The sequence below is a fragment of the Phodopus roborovskii genome, unplaced genomic scaffold, assembly GCF_943737965.1.
Source record: "Phodopus roborovskii unplaced genomic scaffold, PHOROB, whole genome shotgun sequence".
NCBI lineage: Eukaryota > Metazoa > Chordata > Mammalia > Rodentia > Cricetidae > Phodopus > Phodopus roborovskii.
This window is the reverse complement of record NW_026126517.1, coordinates 19,751,175-19,777,378: the sequence shown is the minus strand read 5'-3', so window position 1 is coordinate 19,777,378 and position 26,204 is coordinate 19,751,175. Positions and strand designations below refer to the sequence as shown.

The following is a 26,204-nucleotide window of genomic DNA, read 5'->3' as shown; positions in this document are numbered from 1 at the left end:
AGCTCAATGGCAGGTGCCTATGTAGTATATGTGAGAGCTGGGTTGGCTCTCCAGCACTGAAGTAGTGGTAGCATCAGCAGTGGCAGCAACAGCAACAACAACAATATTCCTATCCTTTGGCTAAAAGTTCCACTTTTGGGAACTTATTCTACAGCCTAATTTGTGAGGGCGAAAATACACACATAAGAGGCACACACCTTGAAGCGGTGTAAAGACAATAATTTGAGACCAAGTGGAAGAAATATTGTCATGAAAGAGCAATGTGTGGCAAGGTTTGTAGATTATGCTCCCTCCCAATTTTGTAAAAATCAAGGCTGTGGATGAGATGCATGTACATGCATCTATATGCATAGACAATTTATGCAAGGATCCACTGTAAGTTGTTAGTTATTGATCATAGGCAGTTTGTGTTTTCTACCACATGAGGATACTATCTTTTGAACTAAACATTTTTGAAAATGTAATAGCATACTATGACATTGCTTATATGAACATACCCATGCATTAAAATTCTTAGGACTATGCACTCCCCCAAACTGTCCATATACTGTACAGTAGAAGTTTCCATATAAATAGTTGTTGTGCTTTTAGTGTGCATTGATTAAGATAACAGCTTCAATAAAACTTTTAAGCAAGACTTGCTTTAATGATTGGTTAATACTTATTGAACACAACTTACCCAGTGCTCTTCTAAGCATACAAATTCAGGTGCTGTTGGTATCCGCATTATGTGCACAAAGAAGTTGAGGCTTAGAGATCCTAAATAACATGAGCCCAACATTCTTCACCAGTATTTCTCCTGCCCTCCATAGATGCAGTTTTAGATGTGTCTCAGACCCATAGAACATAACTGATTCAGGTCAGTTTACACACACACACACACACACACACACACACACACACACACTCACCACTACATACTTCCAGACATCACGTGGCTCAGGAGTCTGTTGCTGATAAACCACTTATTTAGACGAAAGGTTCTAGAGAAGTTCTGAGGTGAGGGTAGGTGATGTTGATAATAGGGGGAGGGCACTACATCTAAGTGGGGCCCAAAGAATGGGGAACTAGAGTAAATGGGCTATGAATAAGAGGATTGAAACCCAGGAGGCAGGGCTGGTGTGCATGCCTTTTGTAGCCCAAATGGGGATTTGTTGTGACTACCACTGGTAGGCAATAAAGAGTGCAAAAGCCAACACTGAAGAAAGGATGAAGATTCTGTGCAGAGTCTCCAGCCCCTTCCCTCTGCATGCCAGGCTGATATTTAAGGGATTAGGCAGAGTTTTCATAAGCAAAGGGTCTGAACAAGGGAGAGTGGCAAGGCTCACACCTCTTCCCTCACGCCATACCCTCTGCCTCCCTAAGCAAGGCTGTGAGAAAGCCATTTACAGCTCCCTGTGACTCTGTGAGACTTGACTAGTCCCTTCTGTTCCAGCGGTCACCTGCCCTCCCAACAGCCACTATGAGAGCTGTGTGAGTGTCTGCCAGCCTCGCTGTGCTGCCATCCGCCTGAAGAGTGACTGCAATCACTACTGTGTGGAGGGCTGCCAGTGTGACACAGGCTATGTCCTCAATGGCAAGAGCTGCATCTTGCCCCACAACTGTGGCTGCTACTCGGACGGAAAATATTATGAGGTGGGTACAGGGGGCAGCGGGCCTCTTCCTCCATACCAGATTGGCTTCTCTCCAAGCCCAAGGGGGAAGACAGAACTGCCCAGGCTTCCTACTCAGTTATGATGAATGTGGAGCTAACTGTAGGGTAGGGGAGCTGAACCTGAGAAGTTGAGTAGTGTTCTGGGGAAAGGCTTTGCTCTCTGTGAGAGTTGGAATTGCAGCCAGGCCTCACTCCTGCCTCTTCTGCATGGGCAAAGGCCTCTCCTCTTCTCTCTCGTGCCTTTCTGACTGCCTCCCTGTAAATCTTGGTCTGAAAGCTTCTGACAGGGCTCTAGTTTGGAAATACAGTGGCTGTGAATCTGACATTTGTGGCTGTCTCCGTTAAGGATGTTTTTAAGCAGAAAATATGGGGCTGGAGGCTGGGAGGAGTGGCCTTCCCTCTCTGACTATTGAAGCTCCCACACATGTGTCATTTGTCATTCTCATATCATCCCTACACAGTTGAGTCTTGACTGTTTACCTCCTGCCTTTTGCTTCTTACCTGGTGGGGTGGGCTGGGGTGGGGTGAGTGGGGGCAGGGGTACATAAACAGAATGTTGATGAAGATGCCCCTCCTCCACATTGCCCAATAAAATATATTGGCTTGCTAAATCATTTTACTATTTAGATTTGGGGGAAGAGGCAGTTCTGGGGATAGGACCCAGGTCCTGGAACAAGTTGGGAAAGTGTTCTACCACGGAAGCATGTCCCTCTAATGTCCCTAGCCCTCTAATATGTAATGTCCCATAACAACAAGCTAAGAAAAGCCTTGATGAGAAGATTTTCAACCAGTCATTTAAGTATGAGTAAACAGTTAACTCCACACACTGAGCATTCATTGGCTGTGTGCCAGCCACTGTTCAAATAGCATTCAAAGGACAAGGATGTGTGTTCCTGACTTAAGGGACTCAAACATACCTATTCAGGAGAGAAACAAAAATTGTGCTTTAAAGAAGGAAACAATTACAAAATAACATATCAACAAGTGAAAAATTATACCCTGCAGAGCAGATCAATTTTAAATGAAGGTGGGAGAGCTTGCCAGAAATCTAATTGAAGTGTCTGAACTGGAACTCAACTAGGCAAAAATAAATAATGTCTCCTTTCTGTAAAGATGCATTGACTCATTTGAGATTGACTGAACTGCCTTTATTTGGGGAATAAATAAAAGAAGAGAAATGTAGGCATTATGCTCAATTTCATTTTCATTGGAAAAGGTATTTGGAGGTTATATTAGAAAGACAGGATGAACATAACATAGAATAGTAGAATTAATAAGAGGGCTTCCCCGAAGAGCTGGTGCCCGAGTTAACTCTTAAGATCGTTTGAGAGGAAGAGGCGGAGTGTGTGGAAGAGAATCATTTCCGTGTTCTCCTCGTCTGGGAGTGATGACTCAAAGAGCACTCTTCTAAATTCTGCTCCTAGCCTGGAGATGGCCCAAATGTGTTTGTCTATTAGCTGTGTCATGTACCCCTTCACAGGGGTCTTAAGTGTCAGTGTGACGGAAGGGAACAGGACTTAAGCTTAGCCCTGGCTGTCTCACTGTTAGAGGAGTGACATTGACCCAGCTGTGTCATTTCCCTGACCTTCTGCTTCCCCATGAATAAAATGTGGCTCTAAGTGACTCCTCAATCCTATGAATGAATTGTAGCTGCAAGTGATTCCTCAGTAGTGCCGTTCATATGCCCCATGCTAGTTGCCCAGCCTGGTACCCGGCATCTAGTCTTTCAGTGATTGGTATTTGCTGTTGTTAGGATGGTGGCTCTCATCTCTTGAGAAGTACTTTATAAATAAATAGAAAAATCCAGGCATGTTGGTGAAATGGTGCGTATAGGACACTTGGAATCCCCCCAGAAAGTCTCATAACAACCCTTACAGCTATTAGTTCTATAAACATGATTATCTGGTTTTTCATCAAAAAGTCAGTGGGTTTTGACAACAGCTTATATCTGGGAAGCGGCAAAGTCACAGAACAAATAATCTATATCCATTTGCCTCAGTTCAAACACGCTCGGAGGCTTGTTTATACAGCAGATTTCTTTGGAAATAAAGAGAGAACACATCTAGTCATTAGCATGTAGGGTAATCACCCAGCTGTCGTTGTCATGTCTAATTAAGGTACAGAAAGCAGCATGGGGCCAAACACTTCCCTTTGAAGCTGGTTTCCCAATCAAGTTCTTCTGTGGATGAGTTATTTACCCCTGGTCATATCCACAAACATCAGGTTATTTTTCCCTTCCCACAAATGTAATGTCTGTGTTCTTATCAGACAGGGGCCAAGCCAACCTCTCCATTACTCTATAAATCTGATAAAAGGAAATGAAGTCAGCTTGTGAGGCTTCTGGGCCCCAGAATATGTTACAGACCAAGATGGAGCAAGGACCTGGCTTCTGATATCTTCAGTTGGAAGATGAATGACGCACTGGTTGGAAGAGCTTGCCCTCTGTTCAACCTTGAATCTGAGTTGCAATCAGTCAATCTCAGGGTATTGTTAAATCTGTAGTTATAGAAGAAAACAATGACCAGACAGAACCATAGGCACCTTTGTATGTCTTAAGACATCTTTTCTGTCTGGTAAATTGATATAAATTATGTATCTCCAATCCAAAAAAATCTGAAATACAAAATGCTGTTACCTGATACTATAAGTAAAAAATTCTACACTATGAAACTTTGACCTGAGACATGTAAAATATTAAATTATCAGGCTAAATGTAGAAGAAGTATATGAAACATAAATTAATTTCATGTTTGAACATGTGTCCTAGTCCCAAGATATCTCATCATATGCATGCAATTAACTCATAAGTATGAAAAACTCCCAAATCCAAACTCTTCTAGTCCTTAGCACTTGTGACAAGGGATGCTCAGCCTGAAAGGCATGGGGTAGCCCAACCTCTCATAGTCTATATATTTTGGTCCTCCCATGTGGACAGCCATGACTATTTCCCAATGTTCCAGATCTAGAGCAAGTACAAGATTAAGACTATAAACTCTACCAAGTAGAATTGTGTCTACAGATTGTTTCCCATCTGGGGAAGAACATAAAACAATGCCTCCTCCTGTTGAGGAGATACTGTGCTATAGGCATTTAAATGATTTTGTGTAATTCCTCTGAAGGAGACTGAGTGGCTCTTCTGTAAGAATAACATCAGTGAGTAGGTAGCTATTGAGTGGCTAGTTGAGGCCAGGACACGTGCTTTCCATGTCTTATTTAACTTGACCTTCACAAATGCCCTGGGACGTGATTATGACCTCCAATTCAGATGAAGAAACTCACACTATGGGAATTAATGATGATCCCCAGATGGCATATACAGGGCTGGGACTCATGTGCTATATCCCTGATCCTAGAGCTTCCCTTATGAGGCCTAGATGATAGCTAGACCTCTCACCTTTAGCACCCAGAGAAATGGAGGTGCTCGTCTAGAAGTAAATCAGAAGTAGGCTGGAGTGAGGGAAGTACTTGGAAGGATGAATATTGGGAAATACTGAAATGGTTGATCATGAGAATTGATTATCATTTTCTTTTTGAGAGTTAAAGCAGAAGTGTCTCAGTCCCACGTGAATTTAAATTTCATCTTAAAGGGAAGCTTATATTTCTTAGAAGCATGATTCTCAGGCTTAAAAATCTGCAATGTATTTTTCCTCTTCACTTAGCTGCTCTAACAGCTCGCTGCACATTCAGGTAGGCTCTGATTAGTTCAACAGCCCCAGCCGTAAAGATTCCACAGTTCTTGATTGAAACCAATAAATTCTAAATTGCTTATTATTTGGCCTCTGGATTGCGTCAAAGGGATAAGCGTTTGAATCCAGGCTCTAGTGCTAACCCCAGCCCTATTAAAGGGAGGCTGGGCTGGGCTCTGAGGTCTCCAGCCTTGACTACAATCCGAGGTCACAATTTAACTTGAGTGAAACCTCTCCTTCAGCCCAAGCAGCTGTTCTGGAATGGAGACTGCACAAGACGCTGCCGCTGCTTCAGGCGCAACCTGATTCAGTGCGACCCACGCCAGTGCAAGTCAGATGAGGAGTGTGCCCTGCGCAGTGGGGTGCGTGGATGCTTCAGCACCAAGACCTCCTATTGCTTGGCCGCAGGAGGTGGTGTCTTCCGCACCTTCGATGGTGCCTTCCTGCGTTTCCCAGCCAACTGTGCTTTTGTGCTCTCCACCATCTGCCAGAAATTGCCCGACATCTCCTTCCAGCTCATCATCAACTTTGACAAGTGGTCTTCACCCAACCTCACCATCATCTCACCTGTCTATTTCTACATTAATGAAGAGCAGATTCTCATCAATGACCGGAACACTGTCAAGGTTTGATTCTTAAGTAATGTGCCAAGGGAATTGATAGTGGGCTCCTCATTATAGTTTATCCCAAATAACTGAGTTGAAGGATAACAAGGATTGCTCCAAGTATCATACACACATGGCCAGATTTTAGAGAACTGAAACATGAAACTTCTATGGGCATAAGAATGGGCCACAGTCTCTGTTCTAAAGGCCTTATAGGCCTTAGCTTCTCAGGCTATAATTCCAGCAGGTCAGCAATCCAGCTCCAGGTGATCAAATGGGTAGATAAGCCAGCTTTACTCTGGATTAATTTCTAAAAGGCATCTCATTAGCTTTTAAGAGTCTTTGCAATTTTTCTTGGTGTTGCCCACTCATACTAAGACCAATTCTCAAAAGAGAAGACAAGCACTTGCCTGTAAAAACAGTGATGCAAATGAACCCTAGTAGAGCAACCCCCTCTACCTGAGGCCCCCTGATGACATTCCAACTGAAAGAAAATGTTGAATTTATCTTAGATTGATTCTTCCTTAAGGTCATTGCCTTTGCTGTTTTTGCTTGTAAATCTGAAACCCGTATATAAATACATACGAAGTGCACACTCACCTCCATATTTAATATTTGCTTTGAATACCTTACTCATTCCACTTAGGAAAATAATCTGCCCTATGAATTATTGAGCCTTAGTCTGCAGCTATACCAGACTGGCCACATCAGTTTGCCCCCAAAAGATGGAGCAAGGCTCCGTTACAGGGAGCTCAGGTAAGAGGTGGGGATAGGAGGAAGAGAGTCATATTAACATGTTCTGGGATATTGTGACTTCCATCTGCCTTCCACTACCAGCTCAGCTAAACCTAGCACTGAACTACCCTTTATTTAAAGAGTCACCAAACAGTGTAGTGCACAGTGCCAGACAAGAGGCCGGCTTTTTGCAAGCTTAAAAGGAAAAAAATCTGGGATTTTTATGGCTGGCATTTAACTTCCAGGCAAGCTGCAACTGTTTTTGACACTCCAATTCCTTTTGCAAATTGGCCTGCATGGGCACAGCCACACTGGTGAGGAAGAGGTGAAAGTGACCTGCAGGAGGTATCACCGCTGAATAATACCCCAAGCTAGCCAAAAGGAAAGGCAGAATTTTTTTTTAAAGTCATTTTTTAAAATAGAACAACATAGAATAACCATGAGGGGAGATCCAATTTATTTTTTAAGTACAGGAAAAACATGTTATATCCAATCCCAAGGGCTAAGAAATTTTATAAAGCAGAACAATGACAAATGCAGAAAATACTTTGTTTATAAGACATCTGGGAAGACCTCAGGTTTGCACATTATAAATAAGAAAACAATAAACATGGCAGCGATCCCCAGGTCCATTGTAACCATGTTGGACTCCCCTCAGAACAAGATTATGATGTCATTCTCAGTAATTGGTAGATGCTGGGGAAAGTTTAATACAAAAATCTATCCTTCCATGGAGGGCAATACTATTTGGATGTTTTCTTCCCTCTTAACTTCCTGTCCCTACAGTTTGCTTCCTTTCTGAAAACTACAGGATAAGTGTGTGTCCTTAAACTCTAGGGCAGGTATGATCATTCTATGGCCTGTGGCCAAGTCCACTTGCTGTGTTCTGTATGTTAATGTGTATGTATACACATGTACACTCTTGTAGTTAGGGAGGTCAGAGGACAGCCTTGTTATCATTCCTCAGGTGCTGCCCAACTTTATTTTATTTTGAAGATGTGGTCTCTCACCTGCCTGAAACTTGAGGAGTGGGCTAGACTGACTGCCCTACAAGCTCCTGTTTAGCCTCCCCCACTTTGGAATTACAAGTATGAGCTCTGAGCTACCATGCCCATGCCCAACCTTTTCAATGTGGATTCCTCATTCTTTTGAAGGCAGCACTGTGCTGCCTGAGCTGCCTCCCCACCTTTCTGACTTTGTAAATAAAGCTTTATTGGACAGTAGACATTTACTTTGTTACACATAGTAATTGATGGCCCAGCACAAGGGCAACATTGAAGAATTGTGGTAGAGAAGACAGGGCCTGCAACATCTGGCCCTTTGCTGAAAAGATGAGCCAACCCCAGCACTCAGGTAAGGATTTCCTATCTTTCTGCATCTACTAGGTAAACGGCACACAAGTAAATGTTCCATTTATAACTGGTTTGGCAACCAAAATCTACAGCAGTGAGGGTTTTCTAGTGATTGACACCAGCCCTGACATCCAGATATACTACAATGGCTTCAACATCATCAAAATCAGCATCAGTGAGAGGCTGCAAAACAAAGTGTGTGGTCTCTGTGGCAACTTCAATGGAGACATGACTGACGACTATGTGACCTTGCGGGGAAAACCGGTGATGAGCAGTGTGGTGCTGGCTCAGAGCTGGAAAACCAATGGCATGCAGAAGAGGTGAGTATATCCCAGTAGTATAGACCATGACCATGCACCCCTTGCTCCAATCTCCCCACATCCGTAGGAGGTACGAATAGGGAGTGTACCTTTCTTAACATCTGTCTTCCTTCCTGTCATACAGAACCTCGTGTTTAGCCATTGGAGTTTAGGGGCATTGGAGGTCCCAGGAAATTTTCCAACTGTAGGAGCTGGGTTTAGATGATAGAATTCTAAATTGTTATGTGATCTTGCTCTCAACCACTCAGAAGAATGTGCCTGGGGTTAGAACTGAAGCTGTCATCAGCTATCTACCTGAGACCTAGGGTCCCCCTGCTGGGAATGGGATGGAGAGTTGGCACAGAAGAAAGGCAGCCCTTTGCTCCCTAGTGCTGGGGCTGCTTGGATAACATGGACTCTTCCCAGAATGGTTTATTGATGCTGTGAATCAAGGAGGCCTTTTTGAAAAAATGTGTTATAGAGGTGATTATCAGCCACTCCCCTCTGGCCAGCTGAGACACAGCTAAACAAATTATTGCAAAGGATCTTGATTTAGGGTCCCCCTTGGCTGCAGAATCATGCAGACACCTTTCTGGCTCTGTGAACATGCTTCTCCTTCCTGACATTTCCTTGCTTCTACAATGGCCCAATCCATTCATGTCTAACATGTTAGATATTGTCTAAGTGCCTGGCTGTAGAAAGGGTGCTGTAAGGAGTACGGTTTTTCCGCGCGCCGCCGCTGGTCTTGTCCCACCGCCGTGCCAGCCCCAAATAACCTGAGACTCTGTATTAGATATAATTCTGTTGGCCCGGTTACTTGTTTCTTATCGGCTAGCTCTGCCTTGATTATTAACCCATTTCTATGTATTTCCACGTGGTCTCCTTACCAGGGAGTGAGGCAGGCCTCTGGTCACCCCGGTCTCTCCATGCTGACTCCTCCTTACTACTTCCTCTTTCCTCCTTGTCTCCTAATCCCGCCTATTGGCCAACAGTGCTTTATTTATTAACCAGTATAAGAAACATATACAGAATGACATCTCCCATCAGGGTGCTCCAAGTTTCTGGCCTCGCCCTAAGCAAAACCTGATTAATATATCAATATGATCCCGTAAACCAGTGGATCCAGAGCTGGGAAGGACCATAGCATCCAGTTGGGTGTCTCTCCTTACTTGGAGAAACATTCTAGAGTCCCTGACTCCTAACTTGGTGCTGCCTCCCTCTATGTCCCACTCAGTAGCTCACAGGTACAACAGCTGCTTTTGGACATTTAAGCCATTCTGGGTTTCCCACCAGTAAGGTCCTAGTCCACAGAGAAGCTGTGCTCTGTTTTCATTTTGTTTTGATTCCTCCTGCCTTTCTTTGTTTTTCCTTCTGAACTATCTTCAGCTGCACAGAGCTCTCTTGCAGAAGTTTTGCTTTTTGATCTCTGACAGCTAAATTGGAACCAACTAGAAACTCCTGAATTTCCTCATGGGTCTTTCATTCTGTAGGCATCATTATTATTGTTATTGTTATTCTGCTGATATGCTGTTTGTCATTATTATGTAATTGATATCAGTGAACTATATCAAGTGTGAATGGTTCTTATATTAATACCTATTGGCATGTAGCCCTTTGGCTACTAGTCCATTCTGATATTCTTATCTTCACTCTTCACTCTATCCCAGTGATATGAACAATAGAAATCGTTTAATTTTTTTTTTTTAAGTGAGTAGAAACCATTGGAGCCTGGCTTTCTTAAGGTCATGTTGCTGGTTAACATTGACATCTGCATATTATATGAACTTCAGGGCTAGCTAGCCCAACAGGTACTAGCTTCTGTGGGAAAACTCAGGTGGCTGTTTTTACTTCACTCATTCTGACCAGACCTCTCGCCCCCAGCTGCAACGAGCTACAGTTCTCACAATACACAGCCACGTGTGACAACGCGCACATCCAGACCATGCAGGGCGATGGCTACTGCCTGAAGCTCACTGACATGAAGGGCGTCTTTCAGCCCTGCTATGGGCTCCTTGATCCCCTCCCCTTCTACGAGTCCTGCTACCTGGACGGCTGCTACAACCACAAGAAGTTCCAGTTGTGTGGCTCCCTGGCTGCCTACGGGGAGGCCTGCCGCTCCTTCGGCATCCTTAGCACCGAGTGGATTGAGCAGGAGAACTGCTGTAAGAGAATTCTTTTATTTATGTGGGTGCTGGGTGGGTAGCACTGCTTTGTCAGATGTCAGGTCCACCCCATCTTTACTTCTCCATGTGTTCCCTGGGATGGAGAGGAGGGTGCTGTGAGCTGTCCTGGGATTCAAAGGGGGACATTTCCGGGGGAAGCTCATGTGTAACCCCTGTCCAGTGATGGGCTCTGAAAAGTGAGCTGAAGACCATGGGGCCCTGGGCTAGAGAAGTACCGGTTCAGTGACTTGGTAGAAGGACATAGTTAGTCCTGGTTGTTCTTAGTTCTCAACTCAGCTCCGCCATGACTTCCATATCAGAAAGGGAAAGGCATTGCAAGTGGCAGATAAGCAGGATTGGGATGGCTTTATCTGGCTTCAAAGGAAGCTGCAGATGGGTTTCTATAGGGTTCATCCATTAAACTAGACGGCAAAATAAAAACTTCTACTTCGTGCATTGTTTTCTGCAGTAAGAGACTTCAATGTATGTAGTAATTCCATGGTTCAATGTGGCTGCCCTTTTACTGTGTTAATTAAATAAATGAAGTAATTCTTAAAATATACATTCATATAAGTGGGAAGTAAGTATATGCATAAATGGCCAGTGTATAAATAGCCATTTCCATCAGTACAGTATTATGGTGTGACCAACAGAATATGTTTGTAGCCAGATTCATAACACTAACCCCGAGTGCATCTAAGGGCCAGCATGTGTCCAGGACCATTCCCAAACCACACACACACTTTGGTGAGTCTACAGAATAAATATGATTGAGCGTGGAGGTACACTCAATTCAGACCCTAAAAATGATGTAGTTAATAAAAATATATATATTGTGATTTCAGAAACTGTTAAGAAAATTGCTAGTCCATTGGGAATCTGTTTGGTAACTAGTAGTTTACTGTTCATAAGTAAAACATTTTAAATAACTTAAAAGTTAAGTGTTAAGTGTTTGAACTTTGAAATTTGGATGGATCTGTACACACACACACACACACACACACACACTTCTTCCTGTCAGAGGGTGTTAATACCTTGTGTGTCAAGTGGGAGATGGACCTCTACAGTTTGAGATGAGCTCTTCCTCCTGTGGGCCATAAGCTGTCCATCATTTCTGCTCTCTTTGGGCATCTTCATTTGCTATTAGCATTGACACCATTTGCTGACTGCCCATGTGTGTTTGTCCCTGTGTCAAACATTGAACATGTTGGGTGAGTAGTGAAAGGTCTTAAAAACAGAAAGCCTTTTCAGAAGAATACATTTAAACAATGTGGATGGTTTTCCTTCACCTGTCTTTCTAGAAGGCTCAGTGGTGAACCAACCCTGTACTCTCACCATGTACAATTAGTTACTCACTAGAAGGGCTTGGCAGCCATGTTGAACAAGGTGTGTGTGGTGAATGCTGTATTTTTTTTTAAAATTGTTTTTTATCTTATGTGTAAGTATTTGTCTGAATATATGTATGTGTATTGTGTGTATGTCTGGTGTATGAAAAGGCCAAACTGTGGTTACAGATGGTTGTGAACAGTCATATGAGGCTGAGACCCAAACCTGGCTCCCCTGAAAGAGCAGCAAGTTCCAATATCTGCTGAGCTATCTTTCTAGCTCCTGGACTTTGTTCTTGACCTTATTTTTGTGTGTGTCTGTGATGGAATCATTTAAAAATCTACTTGCTTAGTAGTTTTTAAGTGCCCAGTGTCTTGTTGTAAATTATTACCACATATACAGTTGATCTCCTCAGCTTGTTACTTATAACTGGCATGTGTGATCTTTGTAAGCCCCACAAAAACTCCCAAAGCAGTTCTAGCTCCTGATAGGCAAGTGTTTCCTTAGCAAAAAGCTATGGCATGTTGAACAAGGGTAAAGAATCAGCCTCTTAAAGAGAAAGTTACTGGTTAGTGAATGCCAAACGGAGGTGCTGGGATATCTTGCATGAAGAGTCATCTGTTACAGGGATATTGCTTATAACAACAGGCTGGTGTTTTACGTCTTCTAAACATTTATGTCATTACCTTATTCTTTGTTTCCTTTTAGTAAAATGATACTGTTGGTTGAATTGGAGAATTATGTATAGTTGTTGATCTGCCTACTTTTTATAAAATCAAGTAGATATTTGGGGAGAAGGTACACCATGAATCAAAGAAGTCTCTAGGAGGAGCATCTTTGGGATCTTAGGAGTCCTAAGGTTTTTGTTATTGATAAATATTTGTTGAGCACTGCCTATGGCATGGCTGGGTGCTGGAAATAGAGAAACAAATTATTTGGATGTGACTTTTCTATAAATATAGAAAATTCAAGTAATTATAACATATACAAAACATATTAGATGTATGGTGTGGTGGGTATGTTAATTGTGATATGGTAGGTGGGTACAGAAATTATAGAATTACTTGGTAGGTAAGTCTGTATTTTAGTTCTACAGCTTACCTTCCAGGATGACTTTGGATAAGTTTTAGCAGTGAAATTGATGTTATAATACTTGGCTTCCAGAGTATTTGTGAGAGTCAGTCATTCTAATTCAGTTAAAGCTTGAAGCATGGTGCAGAACCATAGTAAACATCCAGTTGCAGTGCCAGTTCTTTCCATTACATCCTGGAGGTTACCCTGTCTGCTGTCTGTTGACTTGCAGGTACCCACCTGACTTCCCAACTGAACTGTGTCAAATCTACTGCTACTGTGTGTAGGTGTAAAAATCAAATTGTGTGTTTCTGTGTTTTCTTTTTTAGCAGGAGTGGTTGAAGACCCCTGTGTGGGGGCAGACTGTCCCAACAGGACCTGTGAGCTGGATAATGGAGGAGAACTATGTGGATGCATTGAGCCGCCCCCATATGGAAACAGTGAGTGACTAGAGCCCAGCAGGTCCAGTGAGGAAGCTTATCAAGGAAAATGCCAGAGAAGCTGTGTGTGCCCCCCCACTGTGTTAGGAATGCAAAAGCAAAGCTCTCAAGAGCTAGGAAATAATCTGACAGCTTCAACATAGGCTGATGATCATTTCCTCATAGCTACATCATTTTCTTTGTAGGACTCTGACGTGCAATGTGTATATGAATGGAATCAGTCATTTCCACACCAGTCCAAGTAATATCAGAGAGGCCCAAAGTTGCTCTTTTAGACCCCCAAATAAGTAAATGGTGTGATGCTAACAAGAAGGGGTTAGGAGAGTGCCAGATACTGACTTCAAGCTAGCTTCAGCTGGCCCAAAGGTATTTGATCCTAAAGACATGGCTGAAGTGTTTGATGTGAACGGGGTTACAAATGATGTTGTTCTCAGCAGAGCCCACCTAGATGACAGCTTAAAGGGGGATGTTATTTGTCTTTTGGCTCCATTACCTTTTCCAAACCAAGTAGCCCACAAGCACATGCTAATATTAGCATCATTCAAAGATAAAAGCCCAATTGACTAGAATGTTCCCTAGGAGGGGGCATGAAAATGTTTTCCTTTGTTTCTGTAGTGCTTATTACTGAGTACTGGCATACTCATAGAAAAAGCAACTCTACTGGAGCTCACCAGGACTCACTGGAAGTTCTTCTGAGCTGGGCTCATCCAGGGCTGTGGGTGGTAGGGTCAGGCCAACATTGCTCTTCCTGAAGCATCGGTTTCTCATCCAGACCACACTGTGGCAGTATCTGTGTGTCACTTACAGAGAAGTATCTGCCACCAGCACTTGTGGGAGGAAGACAAAAGGCACTTTATTAGCATTTTCATCTTTTTAATAAGCCTCCACCAACGCCCAAGTTATTGCTTCGAATGAATGCATGTACTCATTCGGTGTGATCAAAGCATAATTAGAAAGGCTTGCAGCCTCTGAGTAGGAATTGTTTCCTGCTTCTAAAGAAATGTGGCCATGGGGGCCCCAGCCCAACCCTGCAGTGGCAAGACTGATTCCCACTGACAGGCATGTCCTCCTAACTGTTCCCACAGATTCCCATGACATCATCGACGCAGAGGTGACCTGCAAGGCCGCCCAGATGGAAGTGTCCATATCTAAGTGCAAGCTCTTCCAGCTGGGCTTTGAGAGAGAGGGTGTGAGGATCAATGACAGACAATGCTCTGGCATCGAGGGGGAGGATTTTATCTCCTTTCAGATCAACAACACCAAAGGGAACTGTGGAAATATCGTGCAGGTGAGAAAATAGGGCAGGAGAGAGCATGTGGCTGAGGGGATGACATCTCCTGGAGTTTGTACATTGATCACCCTTAAAGTTGGGGTAGTCTGCTTAGAAGCATACTTATCGATGAATAGCAGAGAGCACATGCAAAAATCAAAGACAGAATGTCATCATTTGGTGCTAAGTGGTTGAGTGAACTGCAAAAACATTGAGTGGTACATTTCTTTCCTTGGTTGGCAGTGCCCACTGCCGTCCTTTGTTCTATAGCTTTGTGAGACATGTTACCTTTCATGCACTTCTATTGTCTTTCCAGGGAAATAGCTGTTTTATGTCAAAAGGGTGCTAGCTGAAGAAAGGAGTTGGCTGTATAAATACAGAAAGGCCTTGAATTTTGGTGTCAGGGTTTCCAGTATTTGGTTTAATGAAGCATCTCATATCTTCTCTTGTTTCTTCCTGTGATGTAGTAAAGATCATGCCTCTGTTTAATAACACTTTCATCAGAAGGAGGATGGCTTAAAGGACGTGAAACTCACTTGTTTAGTTGCTACTTGTAAGTGTACCTGGTAAAATGTTTCTTAGAGAGATTTCTAGTTAAGGACTGAAAAAGAATTTCTGATTCAATTTAAGTTCACTGGATATTGTCAACATCTCATGCTTTCCCTAGGCTGAGATATCTGTAGTTGAAATTCAGTGGTACATGGAATCTGCCTTCCACGGGCACTCAAGGTTATCAGACTGAAGGGCACTGCTCATATCCATGGCAATATTTCTTTCCCCCAGTTGGTGCTGAGGCTGCTTCCATGCTGATGTATTCTAGCCTCTGGGTTTGGTATGGAATGAAGTCATTTCTCTGCAATTCCAGGAGATGGGTTTGGAATGCTAACCGGGTACTCCGTATTTTAATGATTTCTGACCTCCCCTTGACCTGCAGTCCAATGGTACTCATATCATGTATAAAAATACAATCTGGATAGAGAGTGCCAACAACACGGGCAACATCATCACTAGGGATCGCACAATCAACGTGGAATTTTCATGCGCCTATGAGCTGGATATCAAGATCTCCTTGGACTCTGTCGTGAAGCCTATGCTAAGGTAAAGAATTTCATGGCTGCCCTCATGCTTTCTCTCTCTTTGACAGCTAAGATTAGCAGCATCAGAAAAGCTAGCATTTGTCTTTGAAGCACCAGAGAAAATATAATTCATGTTTCTGGAAACAAAATGCTCTCAACTAATGGTGGAAATGCTTTCTCTCTGAACTATGTGAAACAGTAACTACCTGTGACCAATGATCATTTGAAATTTGGCTCCGGGGACTGATAAATTGAATTTTTTATTTTATTTAATTTCATTTAAATGTAAATTGTCCCATGTAGGGACCAAATTATACAAGGCAGCCTTATGTGCTCTGCCTTCCCTCTACATTTTAACTTGAAAAATGGCAGGTAATTGAATAAATAACAGGTTTTGTTTTGCTTTGTTTTGTTCCTTGGCTTACATATGAGTCTTTCTTTGTTAGTGTCATCAACCTAACAGTTCCAACTCAGGAGGGCAGTTTCACTACCAAGATGGCGCTCTACAAAAATGCCTCCTACAAACACCCTTATCGCCAGGGGGAAGTCGTGTTGACAACTAGAGATATCCTCTATGTGGGGGTCTTCGTGGTTGGAGCTGACTCTACACACTTGATCCTCACACTCAACAAATGCTATGCCACCCCCTCCCGGGACAGCAATGACAAGCTTAGGTACTTCATCATTGAAGGAGGGTGAGTAACTGTCAACTATAACACACTCAGAGCCTTTAGTGTAATATTTTTTGTTTGTTTGTTTGTTTTGGTTTGGTTTTTGAGACAGGGTCTCTCTGTGGCTTTGGATGCTGTCCTGGAACTAGACTAGCTCTTGTAGACCAGGCTGGTCTCAAACTCACAGAGATCCTCTGTCTCCTCTGCCTCCTGAGTGCTGGGATTAAAGGCGTACGCCACCACCGCCTATCGAGTGTAATATTTTCTGTGTCATGTTTTAAGAGTAGGAGTAGGTGCTAACTTTTGTTGACATCCACAGAAGCAGCATTTTGTATCAGCAGATTCACCTGATTGTCATACCCTGGGCAGTAGACTGTATAAGATCTAACAACTTGTCTAAAGTCACATAAGTTAGTGGCAGATCCCATATCATAGGGCATTTGACATCTGATGCTTTAAATGAGAGATTCTGACTTGCCTGACTCAACCTTTTGTTTGAGAGGAATCTGGAATTCTGAAATTCTGATGCAATGAGAATAGCTGAAGGTCAAGGTCTGTGACAGATATGCCTATAACAAAGAAGGGTCTAGGGATAGAACGCAGTAGCAGAGTTCTCTTCCAGCATGTGCAAGGCTCTGGGATCAGCTCCCAGTGCCATCAAACAACAACAACAACAACAGTAATAATATTGAAAGTAAAAAGCAATTAGAATACCATGGTTCCCCCTTATTCCAGAGAGGACACATTCTAAGACTCCCAGTGACTTCCTGAAGCTACAGATAGTTCTGAACACACAACATTCTCTCTTTATATGCACACCATGCCCATAATAAAGTTTAACTTGTAAATTAGGCACATGAAGAGATTAACAAGGATAGCTAATTAAAGGGGGGGCTGTTGAAACAATTTGGTGCAATAGAAGTTATGTGAGCAGGGTCTCTCTCCAAACATCTCACAGTAGTGCACTCACCCTTCATCTCCCCATGGTGATGTGAGGGACACAGTGCTGATGTGGCGGGAGGAGTGAGGTGAATGATGTAAGCCCCAGGACTCAGCTTCAGGCTACCACACACAGATTACTAACACACTCACTGAGATTCCACACTAATCTATCTGATATCCGAGGCAGCTACTAAATGACTAGTGGGTCTGTAGCATATACAACATGGACATATTAGACAACGGAATGATTGACTCCTGGCTGGCTGGAGCAGGGCTTCACGAGATCCCGTCATAGTATTCAGAATGGCATGCAATTTCAGACCTAATAAATCATTTCTTAGTTTTCCCATCTAATATTGTTGTAATGGGATTGAATGTAAATAACCCAAACTATAGAAAGTGGAACTGTGCATCAGAGGGGGTTTCTTATGCTCACCAAGCTTCTTTACCCTCGATATCATATGCCTACACCCTCATATATTTCCTGAAACATGGTTGCACAACAAAATGTATTCCATTAATGAATGGGGAAAACTAGACCAAAGAATGAATAAAAACACTGGTTGTATTAAGCAACTCACACCTATGCTGATACATTTTCTAATAATTTATTTTACTATCATGGCACACATACATGAAGAAATGTGCTTCCTTAAGTGTAAAATGCAAATGTTTTAGTACCTCAGCAGAACACAAGCATGCCCATCATCTGACTTTCACCACCCCTGGCCATGGGTCTCATTTTGAGTGACTACATTAGTTGGTTTTCTTTCAATCCTAACTGACAGAATTCAGTGTGATTTGGCTTATACAAAAATAAAAAAGGAATTTGCTGGTTACAAAACTCAGTCACAGATGTGGGCGAATGTCAGGGATGATTGGACTCAGGGGACTCAGGCTCTTCAGTTTTTTCTTGCCTTCCACCTCCCCCCTTCTCTGCCATTGATCTAGTTAGTCAGTTGCTGGCGATCTTGACCTCACATTCATGCACTATTGTCTTCACTAAGAACAGAGCACAGCTAATTCCAGATCAGACTCCCAGGGAGGGCATGTGTTTTGCCCATATTGGATCACCCTTATTTGAAGAAGGCACCATTGAACTTCCTTGGCCTACGTTGCCATCTGCCTCTGTGATGGCGTGGCGCTAATCTAGAAGTTGTCATTACCTTTGTGACTGCAAGAAAAGGAACAGGAGCTCCAAGAGAAGAGGGGAGTGGCTCTGGGAAAGTTACAAATCTCCCTTATTTTGCTGATAGCACAACCTTGGAGACATTAGGCAGAGATCACCCAAAGCCACCAACCAGCCAGAAGCAGAGGAGCCATTTTAGGTTTCAGAACACACAGTGACCTAATGCCCTGGGTGATGCCTAGTGCATTGTCCAGGTGGATCATGGGATTTCTCAGCAAAGACCTCACTAAAGCCTGCATCTTTCTGAAGATATGTTCAGCCCTCCAAGAGCAGAGTGGGGCAGGGTGGGCGGGCTTGGAGACTGCTAGGTGCCTCTCAGTCCTTGAAGACAATATTAGCAGTACCATTTTCTCCTTTCCCCTGTCTCTTCCATCCCCTTACCACATTCCTTTATTGAAGTAAACAAGCTAAGATACGAGCCACTCTACAGCTACAAACCCAAATGACAAAGTTTAGGTCTCCTTTGAAGGGCGAGGTGGTATTTAGCATTTTAAAAATAGTATTTAATAGACTTGACCCAGAGAGGGAGAGCAAGCCAGCAAGCATGTTCATAAATCTCAGCTTACCCCTGGGTCTTTCTAAATAAAGGCCTTCAAATTAAACCACTGTTATGTGAGAAATTATCTCATCCTCAGAGAGAACTAGAATTCATCAGTCCTTCTAACCTCTCTTACAGGCACATGCTTATTGTTTTTCCCCACCCCCAATGAACTGATGTGGAAACATGCTCAGCTTAATGAATGAGCAGCAAAATGGACCCGCTCATGCACTAGAAGTTGTTCTTCCCCAGCTGTGTGGAAGGCAGAGACAACACCAGCTTTTACCCCCAGCCCAGTCATCTGGGAACCGAGGCCACTTCTCCCTTTTTTTCAGGTGCCTAGACAGGTGAAAGGACAAGTGTCAATCAAAGTACTTGGCTTGCTTACTTGCTCCCTGTGCCCCAGCACAATATTTTTATTGATTATTTCGGAGTCTCACACAATGCACCCCCAATGATGCTCACTTACCTGGTTCTCTTAGGCACATTCCTCTGACCCTAGTGGCCTCACCCCCAAAAAGAAAAAAATAATATACCAAGTCCAATTTGTGTTACCCATATACTCACTGGAGCATGGTCAAACTCCCTGTGGCCAGTCTCTTAAAGATAACTGAGTCCTTCCGCACCCTCCAGCCAGAGTCATCAACTGTGAAGAACTACACTTGAGCATCCCTATCATAATCTTTAAGCACTCTCTTGTTGATGTCTGTACTGCCACCAGAGGCCATGCTGAGTCTATGGTCTATGCTGCCACCTGAGGCCTTGTAGATGACAGTGGTCTGTGCTGCTGCCAGAAGCCACATGGAAGTCCTTGATCCATCCTGGCACTGACTGTAATTGACAAGAAGGTTACTTTTGCAGTGGTCTTGATAACTGCAGACTCATACTTGAGAATGCGAGACATTGAAGGCTCCTGTGACAACTCCCTCCCCAATAAACAGTCTAGCCAGGAAGCCATTGGAAAGGGCTCTTAAAAATTATCAGTCAGCCATCCCCTGTGCTTTATGCATGGTTTTCTGATACCTAAACTTCATGCCATCCACATGGGAGAGAGGAGGGGGCCTGGCTAAAGAGGGAAGGTCCGTGTGAAGATTGGAAGTCTGAAAATCTTGAACCGATTTAGATCCTCCAAATGAATAATAATGACAAGGAAAACTGTGGCATGCTTAGTTTTCCTTTCAAAGCATTTAAGAGACTATTGCTTTGAAAAGCCAAGTTGCATTTTGTCTAATTACGAAAACTAATAGGTGTGGGAACACTGAAGGATAACTTCAAATTTTAATTTTCCTTATTGCTGAGCTATTTAATCCAGTAGGCTTGGGGAAAAGACACAGAAAGAAAAAGAGACACCTTTTAAAATCTTTATCACTTAGAAAGTCTTCTGGTTCCTATGGCTCACAGTGACCATAGCAGGATCCTTTCTTCCTTGATTTTCTAATATCTGCCATTTGCCACATAGTGTGCCAGAGCCACAGTGATGACTGTGACCTTTCCCCTTCACTTGAGGAACTCAACAGGATCCTACTGTCAAATCCAGGAAATGCTACCTATTCCTGCCTGCTTCAGGCATGCATTTAAGAGATACTTATATGGGAGTAGGTGATACAAATTGGGGCCCAAGACAGAAGAACAGAAAGGTCTTCCAGTGGGGAAAGCATCACGTGAAGACACAAGAAAAAGGACTATAGTGCATGTAGAGAAGTTTTAAGTGGTTGTACAGAAGCAAAATCACCATGCCTGGGGGATATGCTGGCAGTGGGAAGTAGGTATTGGAGATACCACAAGAAACCAGGGAGGTAGAAAAGAGGCAGTCCTCCTCCATCAAAAGAATCCCTGGGACTCACCCATCCTCCTCCTCCTTCCCTCCAGCTCTTACCTTCTTTAGCGTAGGAAGAGTCCCCAAGAGATTTGAATCAGGGCCCCTGCCAACATCGATAATTAACTGGAGAAAACAGAGGAAGTAGGCCTTGTGTTTGTTAAATTGTCTTCTGAGGAACACCGTGCGGTGAGGGGGCGGACTGAGATCCCGAAGCACAGGGAAATTGAGAGCCATCCCCAAAGACATTTCACTGGTAGTTGCTGTTAGGATAGCAATTCAAGGTGGCAGCCGATGTTTCAAAACAAACAATGAAAACAGGAGGGAGTGATAATAAATGGCATACTGAAGCGATCCAGAGGTCACTTTCAAGTATGATATCATTTTTAGCATTTATGGCCACCATTTTGTATGAAATATGAAAAATTGAAATGAAGACGAGTATTAACCTCTAAGAGGGAAAAAAAAAAAAAAAAAAAACCAAGGGTAGGATTTCATGATTTTTTTTTTCCTGAATAGATGTCAGAACATCAAAGATAACACCATTGGCATTGAGGAGAATGGAGTGTCCCTAACATGTCGTTTTCATGTCACGGTCTTCAAATTCATCGGTGATTATGATGAAGTTCATCTTCATTGTGCAGTGTCCCTCTGTGACTCAGAAAAATACTCCTGTAAAATTGTAAGTGTAAAAATAGGATGTATTCAGCCTTTCTCTCGTTGCCCCACAGTGACTGTGGGTGCCTGGTGGCAGCATTGCAGCCATCCAAAGTCACTCAAGAGTGGGTGGTCATATTTGGTGGAGAGCATATCGTGAATGACATCCATGTCCATACTACTCAGACTCTGAAATACCACAAGGTCATTGGCATCACACTAGGCAAGGGCTCCTGGAGCCATTGAAATCTTGGATGGAGAAATGAATCTTGGATGGAGAAATGCTATGTAGGAGAGTTGAGCTGTGCAGTGGAGGGTGCTAACAACATTTTGGACTTCTAGACATCAGTAGTATTTACTCTCCTGGTTTTAACACCTTGAAAAATGTCTTCAAGAATGTCTATGCCCTGATCAGACAAGACAGATCTGGGTAAGGACCATCACAGTAGTGTCCAGGGGTGTATTGAGTCATGCTTCCAGAATGGGATAGCCTATGATTGAGCGCTGCTCCATTGGTACTCAAACTCATAATACAATGTAGCTAAGCACTCACACACTAGACTCTAACAGTCTGCAACTGGGTGGGGTTGCAGACAAGGGGCAAATTCATCATCTCCTCTATGTCAGACTGACATCCTTACCGTGATAGTTATGTCTTCAAGATGGTATTGCTCTAGATCCTTATTCCTAGTCTTTCACATTCCATCTTTATGCTTCCCTCATGTTTACAGAAGCAAGATGTGAATTATGGTCAGAGTTACTATCAGATGGCGCCGCATACATTAGTATCAGACGAGATCCAACAATTTTCATTCCTGAGCAGAGAGCCTCTTTGAATCTCATTCTAATGTGGAGAGTATATTTAATTCTGCTTGACATAAAGCCTAGAGTCCCAGTGGGCTCGATGATCAAGAATGCATTGGTTCTAATTAATCTGAGCAGCGATAGTGCTGGAGGCCGAAGCCTCCGTCTCTCTTGGAGGTGGGAACATGGTGGAGAATAAGTTATCAGCTTAATTGTGTGAAATCTCCCTCTGGTGTTCTGTCTTTCAGAATTGCCCGCAAAATTCCAGGATTGCCACAGATTATACAAAAGAGCCCAAAGAACAGATCATTTCAGTGGGACCTATTAGGAGAAAAAGTATGTATGTTCCTTAAAACACACTATAAATTACTAAGACAATGGGAGTTTAGGACTGCAGTGTGCCTCACTGTGATGTGTGTCTGGCGGATAGAGGAGGTCACACTGGAGACACTGGTATGAGTGGCCTGCTGATATCCTCCAGGAAAAGCTTTTCATTGGCTTTTAACAACTCTTTCTTCTTTCCTCTCTTCAATGCCCCCACCCCTGCCTCGTGTATGAATTGCAGGGTTGATCTTTCTATTATTAAGTCTCCCGAATGCTCATTTTCAGGGCTGGACTGGTGTGAGGACAATGGGGGATGTGAGCAGATCTGCACCAGCCGAGTAGATGGGCCTCTGTGCAGCTGTGTGACTGGATCCCTGCAGGAGGATGGCAGGAGCTGCAGAGGTGGGCTTCTTCTGAAGGGTTGGCCAGCTAGAAGCTCCTTAGTCACAAAGAGAAACTCAGCTGAAGCCCACTTAGCATCCTGTCTGTGACAGTCCCAGAGAAAGACAGGAGACACCCAAGGAATTTCAGAACCCCTTCCTCCCCCCCACCAAAAAAAAAAAATCCACCTTGGGCCCCTGGTCTTTCATCTAAAAGATGTGTACAGTTAAAACAAAATTGATTCAGTAATTTCTAGGCTATGTGTTGACCATAAAACTTTAGCCAATTCCTCTCATGCTGAAGTTGGTAGTCGGGACATGGTGGCACATACCTGTAGTCCGAGCCACTGGGAGGCTGAGGCAGGAGGCTCATGAGTTCCAGGCCAGATTGGGTTGTAAGGTGAGACTCTACCTCAAAGTAATAAAACCAAACAGACAGAAAGCCAGTGGCATCTGATTTCCCTGGTCTCCTTCTGAGGTGCACAGGGCTCTCTTAAAGGTTAGATTAATTTGATTTTTTTTGGTTTCTTAATCAGAGCCACTTTGATTTTCCCAAGACATTGCCTTTCATTTGAGTGCTGCTGGGCAGGCCTGGAGCCTGCTGAACTGATGTGTTCTTGTCATGTCCCCTTTCTGTCCCCAGCCTCGAATTCTTCAATCGAACTTCAAGTTTGGACACTTCTTCTCATCATGACCCAGATGTCACTGTGGCATTTTGTCTATAAATCAGGCACAACCTCATAATGAACTCAAGGTGCTTGCTTCGGTCCCTTTAGGTATAAAAAGTGTGTGTCCCCAAGTCAAAACCTGTTTGAATGTGTACAGCCTTTCAAACTCACGGCACCTTCCTCCAGCAATCAGATCTGGAGGACACTGAAGTTCCTGACTCTTCTTCCAGGGTATGCAATGGTGGCTTTTCAAAGCCAGGGGGACCACGAATTTACCATAAACGCCCAAACAGCTGCCACTGAAGTCCTTGATTCAGGCCAAAAGCCAGTCAGGGAAACTATCTGGTTACTGGAGTACGGTGGGAAATCTGGCCAGAAAATTCATTCTGTCCCCTTTGGTTTCTGGCTCCCAGTGGTTAGAGACATGCCAATGACTGTAACTTTGCGTTAAAGCTACGACTTCCTCTAAGGAAGTGCCGTCTCCCCTGTGCAAACACTGCCCTCTGCCCATGCTTAGCTCCTTCCCCACAGCAGCCTCCAGCTTGCCTTGCCAGCTTCAGCCACTGGATACAATGTTTGCAGACCTGGACAATCTCACCCACCCCATTCCCACCCTCAAACCCAGTCCTTCACTTTTTACAAATCAACCAAATACTTTAAATGTGTTTTATCTTTAAATAAACTTTGTGTTCAAGTATTCTCATTATTTGGTGTCTGGACTTGCTCCTGTTGAAGTTAAGTTTTATATGTAGACTAGTAGCATGGCAGGATTAAAGAAGTAGGGGTGATGTCCTCATTGGTACTTGCTCACAGTGCATCCTCAGAGCACAAAGGTATTCTGCCACAGAGAGGCAGGCAAGTCTTCCTTTGTAGGTGGTACATAAGCACATACTATTATCACGGCCTGCTAAATCTAACCTTGGCGTACCTCCCCTTCAAAGGTTACAAACACAGGAACTCTGAAAAGCTGAGTAAAAATGTGTAGCTTTTTTGTCCACGAGCTCTGAGCAATGGCTATCATTTTACTTGTCCAAGGCACCTGCATCTCTCTGTCACTGAGCTAAGGAAGTGAGGTGTAGCCCTGAGCGGCCCCTACTGGGAGGATCAGAAAGGTCCACCAGGTTTGAGCATTCGCATGTGCCTTGGAGCTAGGAGGAGGATGGGGACAGATGGAGACCAATAAGTGTGTGTTTCAGCTTGGACACCTTAGGGTCTTTGGGGAAAATACTGAATGTGATTGAGGGATTCAAGCTGATCAGTCCAAGCCAACTCTGAATATTCATCCTTGCCGGGGACAAAAACTGAGGGTTGACTGCATGTTCTCTGTTCATGTGGAAACTTCAAGTCCTGGCTCCTTGAGATCAGAAGACTAGGCTGGGCTGTTGCTCCACATCTACCCCCACCACCACCCTCATTCCCTGCCCAGGGAGGGCCAGGGCTTTCACAGTCGGATCAGAGGGATCAAGCACAATAAGGTCTCATTGAATGCCTTAGATAACGTGTGAACAAAAGCATCAAGAAGGAAATTAAATATTACTTAGTAATTTATCTTTATTGAGTCTCATAACAATGTCAATAGAAGTACCAAATTTAATACTATGTTTTGTTTTGGTTTTTGGTTTGAGCCTTTAAAATAAATATTTGGGTTGAGGAGAGGCTCAGCAGATAAAATACTTGACAGATAAACATGAGGATCAGAGTTCAGAACCCATATAAAACCTGGGAAGGCATGGTGACCCACTCTACTCTCAACTTTCAGGAGGCAGAGACAGGATTCCTGGGGCAAGATGAGTAACGAATTTATCTGATCAGTGAGCTCTGGGTTCAGCTGAGAGAGACTGACTCAAGAATAGGTTGGAGAGTGATAGAGAGACATCCACTATCAAACTCTGGGCTACCAACACACGCACACAAAGGTACACACACATACATGTGAGCATATGCACACACATACATAATAATACATGCATCAAATAAAATAAAATAAATTAATCTTTTTTGACCACAATTTTATTCCTCTGTTTTTCTCACTTGTCTGAAGTGCTTGGAATAAATCACACTTTGGAGCCATAGCACAAGACTGCGAGATCTCAGAGGCTTAAACAGCAAAGGCCTACTTCTGGCTCATATTCCTGGATTCCACTGTTCATTGGCCTCCTGGAATGAAGGTTGATGGAGGTGACATTATATTTTGATGCTGCCAGATCAATGTGTGGGGAGAGGGAATGCAGAATCATACTCCTCCCACCACAGTTCTGCCTCTGCCACTTCTCTGCCAGGAAGCCTTGCTTACTGTTGCTGCCCCCATCCCATTGGCTAATGCAAGTTATGTGACTGTAACTACCTTTCTCTAGATCCTGTGTGTTGGAAACTGGCCCCGAGCCTGTAAGGGAGAGTAGAAATCAGCAGCAATTGCTTCCATGATGTCTTTAGGGTAAGCACTTGTCTCTGAGTTGAGAAATACTCCCACACAAATGACAACACACAGACAGGCCCTTTGGTCCATTTCCCTGAAGGCAGAAAAACCAGGATCCAGCCC

The 26,204-nt window shown here is 43.5% G+C and overlaps 1 protein-coding gene across 1 annotated transcript in view; it reads left to right on the top strand.

The window, feature by feature from the left end:
* LOC127231574 (alpha-tectorin) overlaps positions 1 to 23,922 on the top strand; it is a 127,346-nt gene extending 103,424 nt beyond the window's left edge. The window contains exons 19-30 of the mRNA XM_051197181.1: positions 1,436 to 1,635; positions 5,583 to 5,966; positions 8,066 to 8,352; positions 10,213 to 10,493; positions 13,220 to 13,330; positions 14,416 to 14,618; positions 15,535 to 15,698; positions 16,123 to 16,371; positions 21,352 to 21,514; positions 22,542 to 22,629; positions 22,903 to 23,019; positions 23,641 to 23,922. Of these exons, the coding sequence (XP_051053138.1) occupies positions 1,436 to 1,635; positions 5,583 to 5,966; positions 8,066 to 8,352; positions 10,213 to 10,493; positions 13,220 to 13,330; positions 14,416 to 14,618; positions 15,535 to 15,698; positions 16,123 to 16,371; positions 21,352 to 21,514; positions 22,542 to 22,629; positions 22,903 to 23,019; positions 23,641 to 23,741 (2,348 nt within the window). The 3' untranslated portion in view covers positions 23,742 to 23,922. The remainder of the gene's footprint in view (positions 1 to 1,435; positions 1,636 to 5,582; positions 5,967 to 8,065; positions 8,353 to 10,212; positions 10,494 to 13,219; positions 13,331 to 14,415; positions 14,619 to 15,534; positions 15,699 to 16,122; positions 16,372 to 21,351; positions 21,515 to 22,541; positions 22,630 to 22,902; positions 23,020 to 23,640) is intronic.
* Positions 23,923 to 26,204: the final 2,282 nt, after the last annotated feature.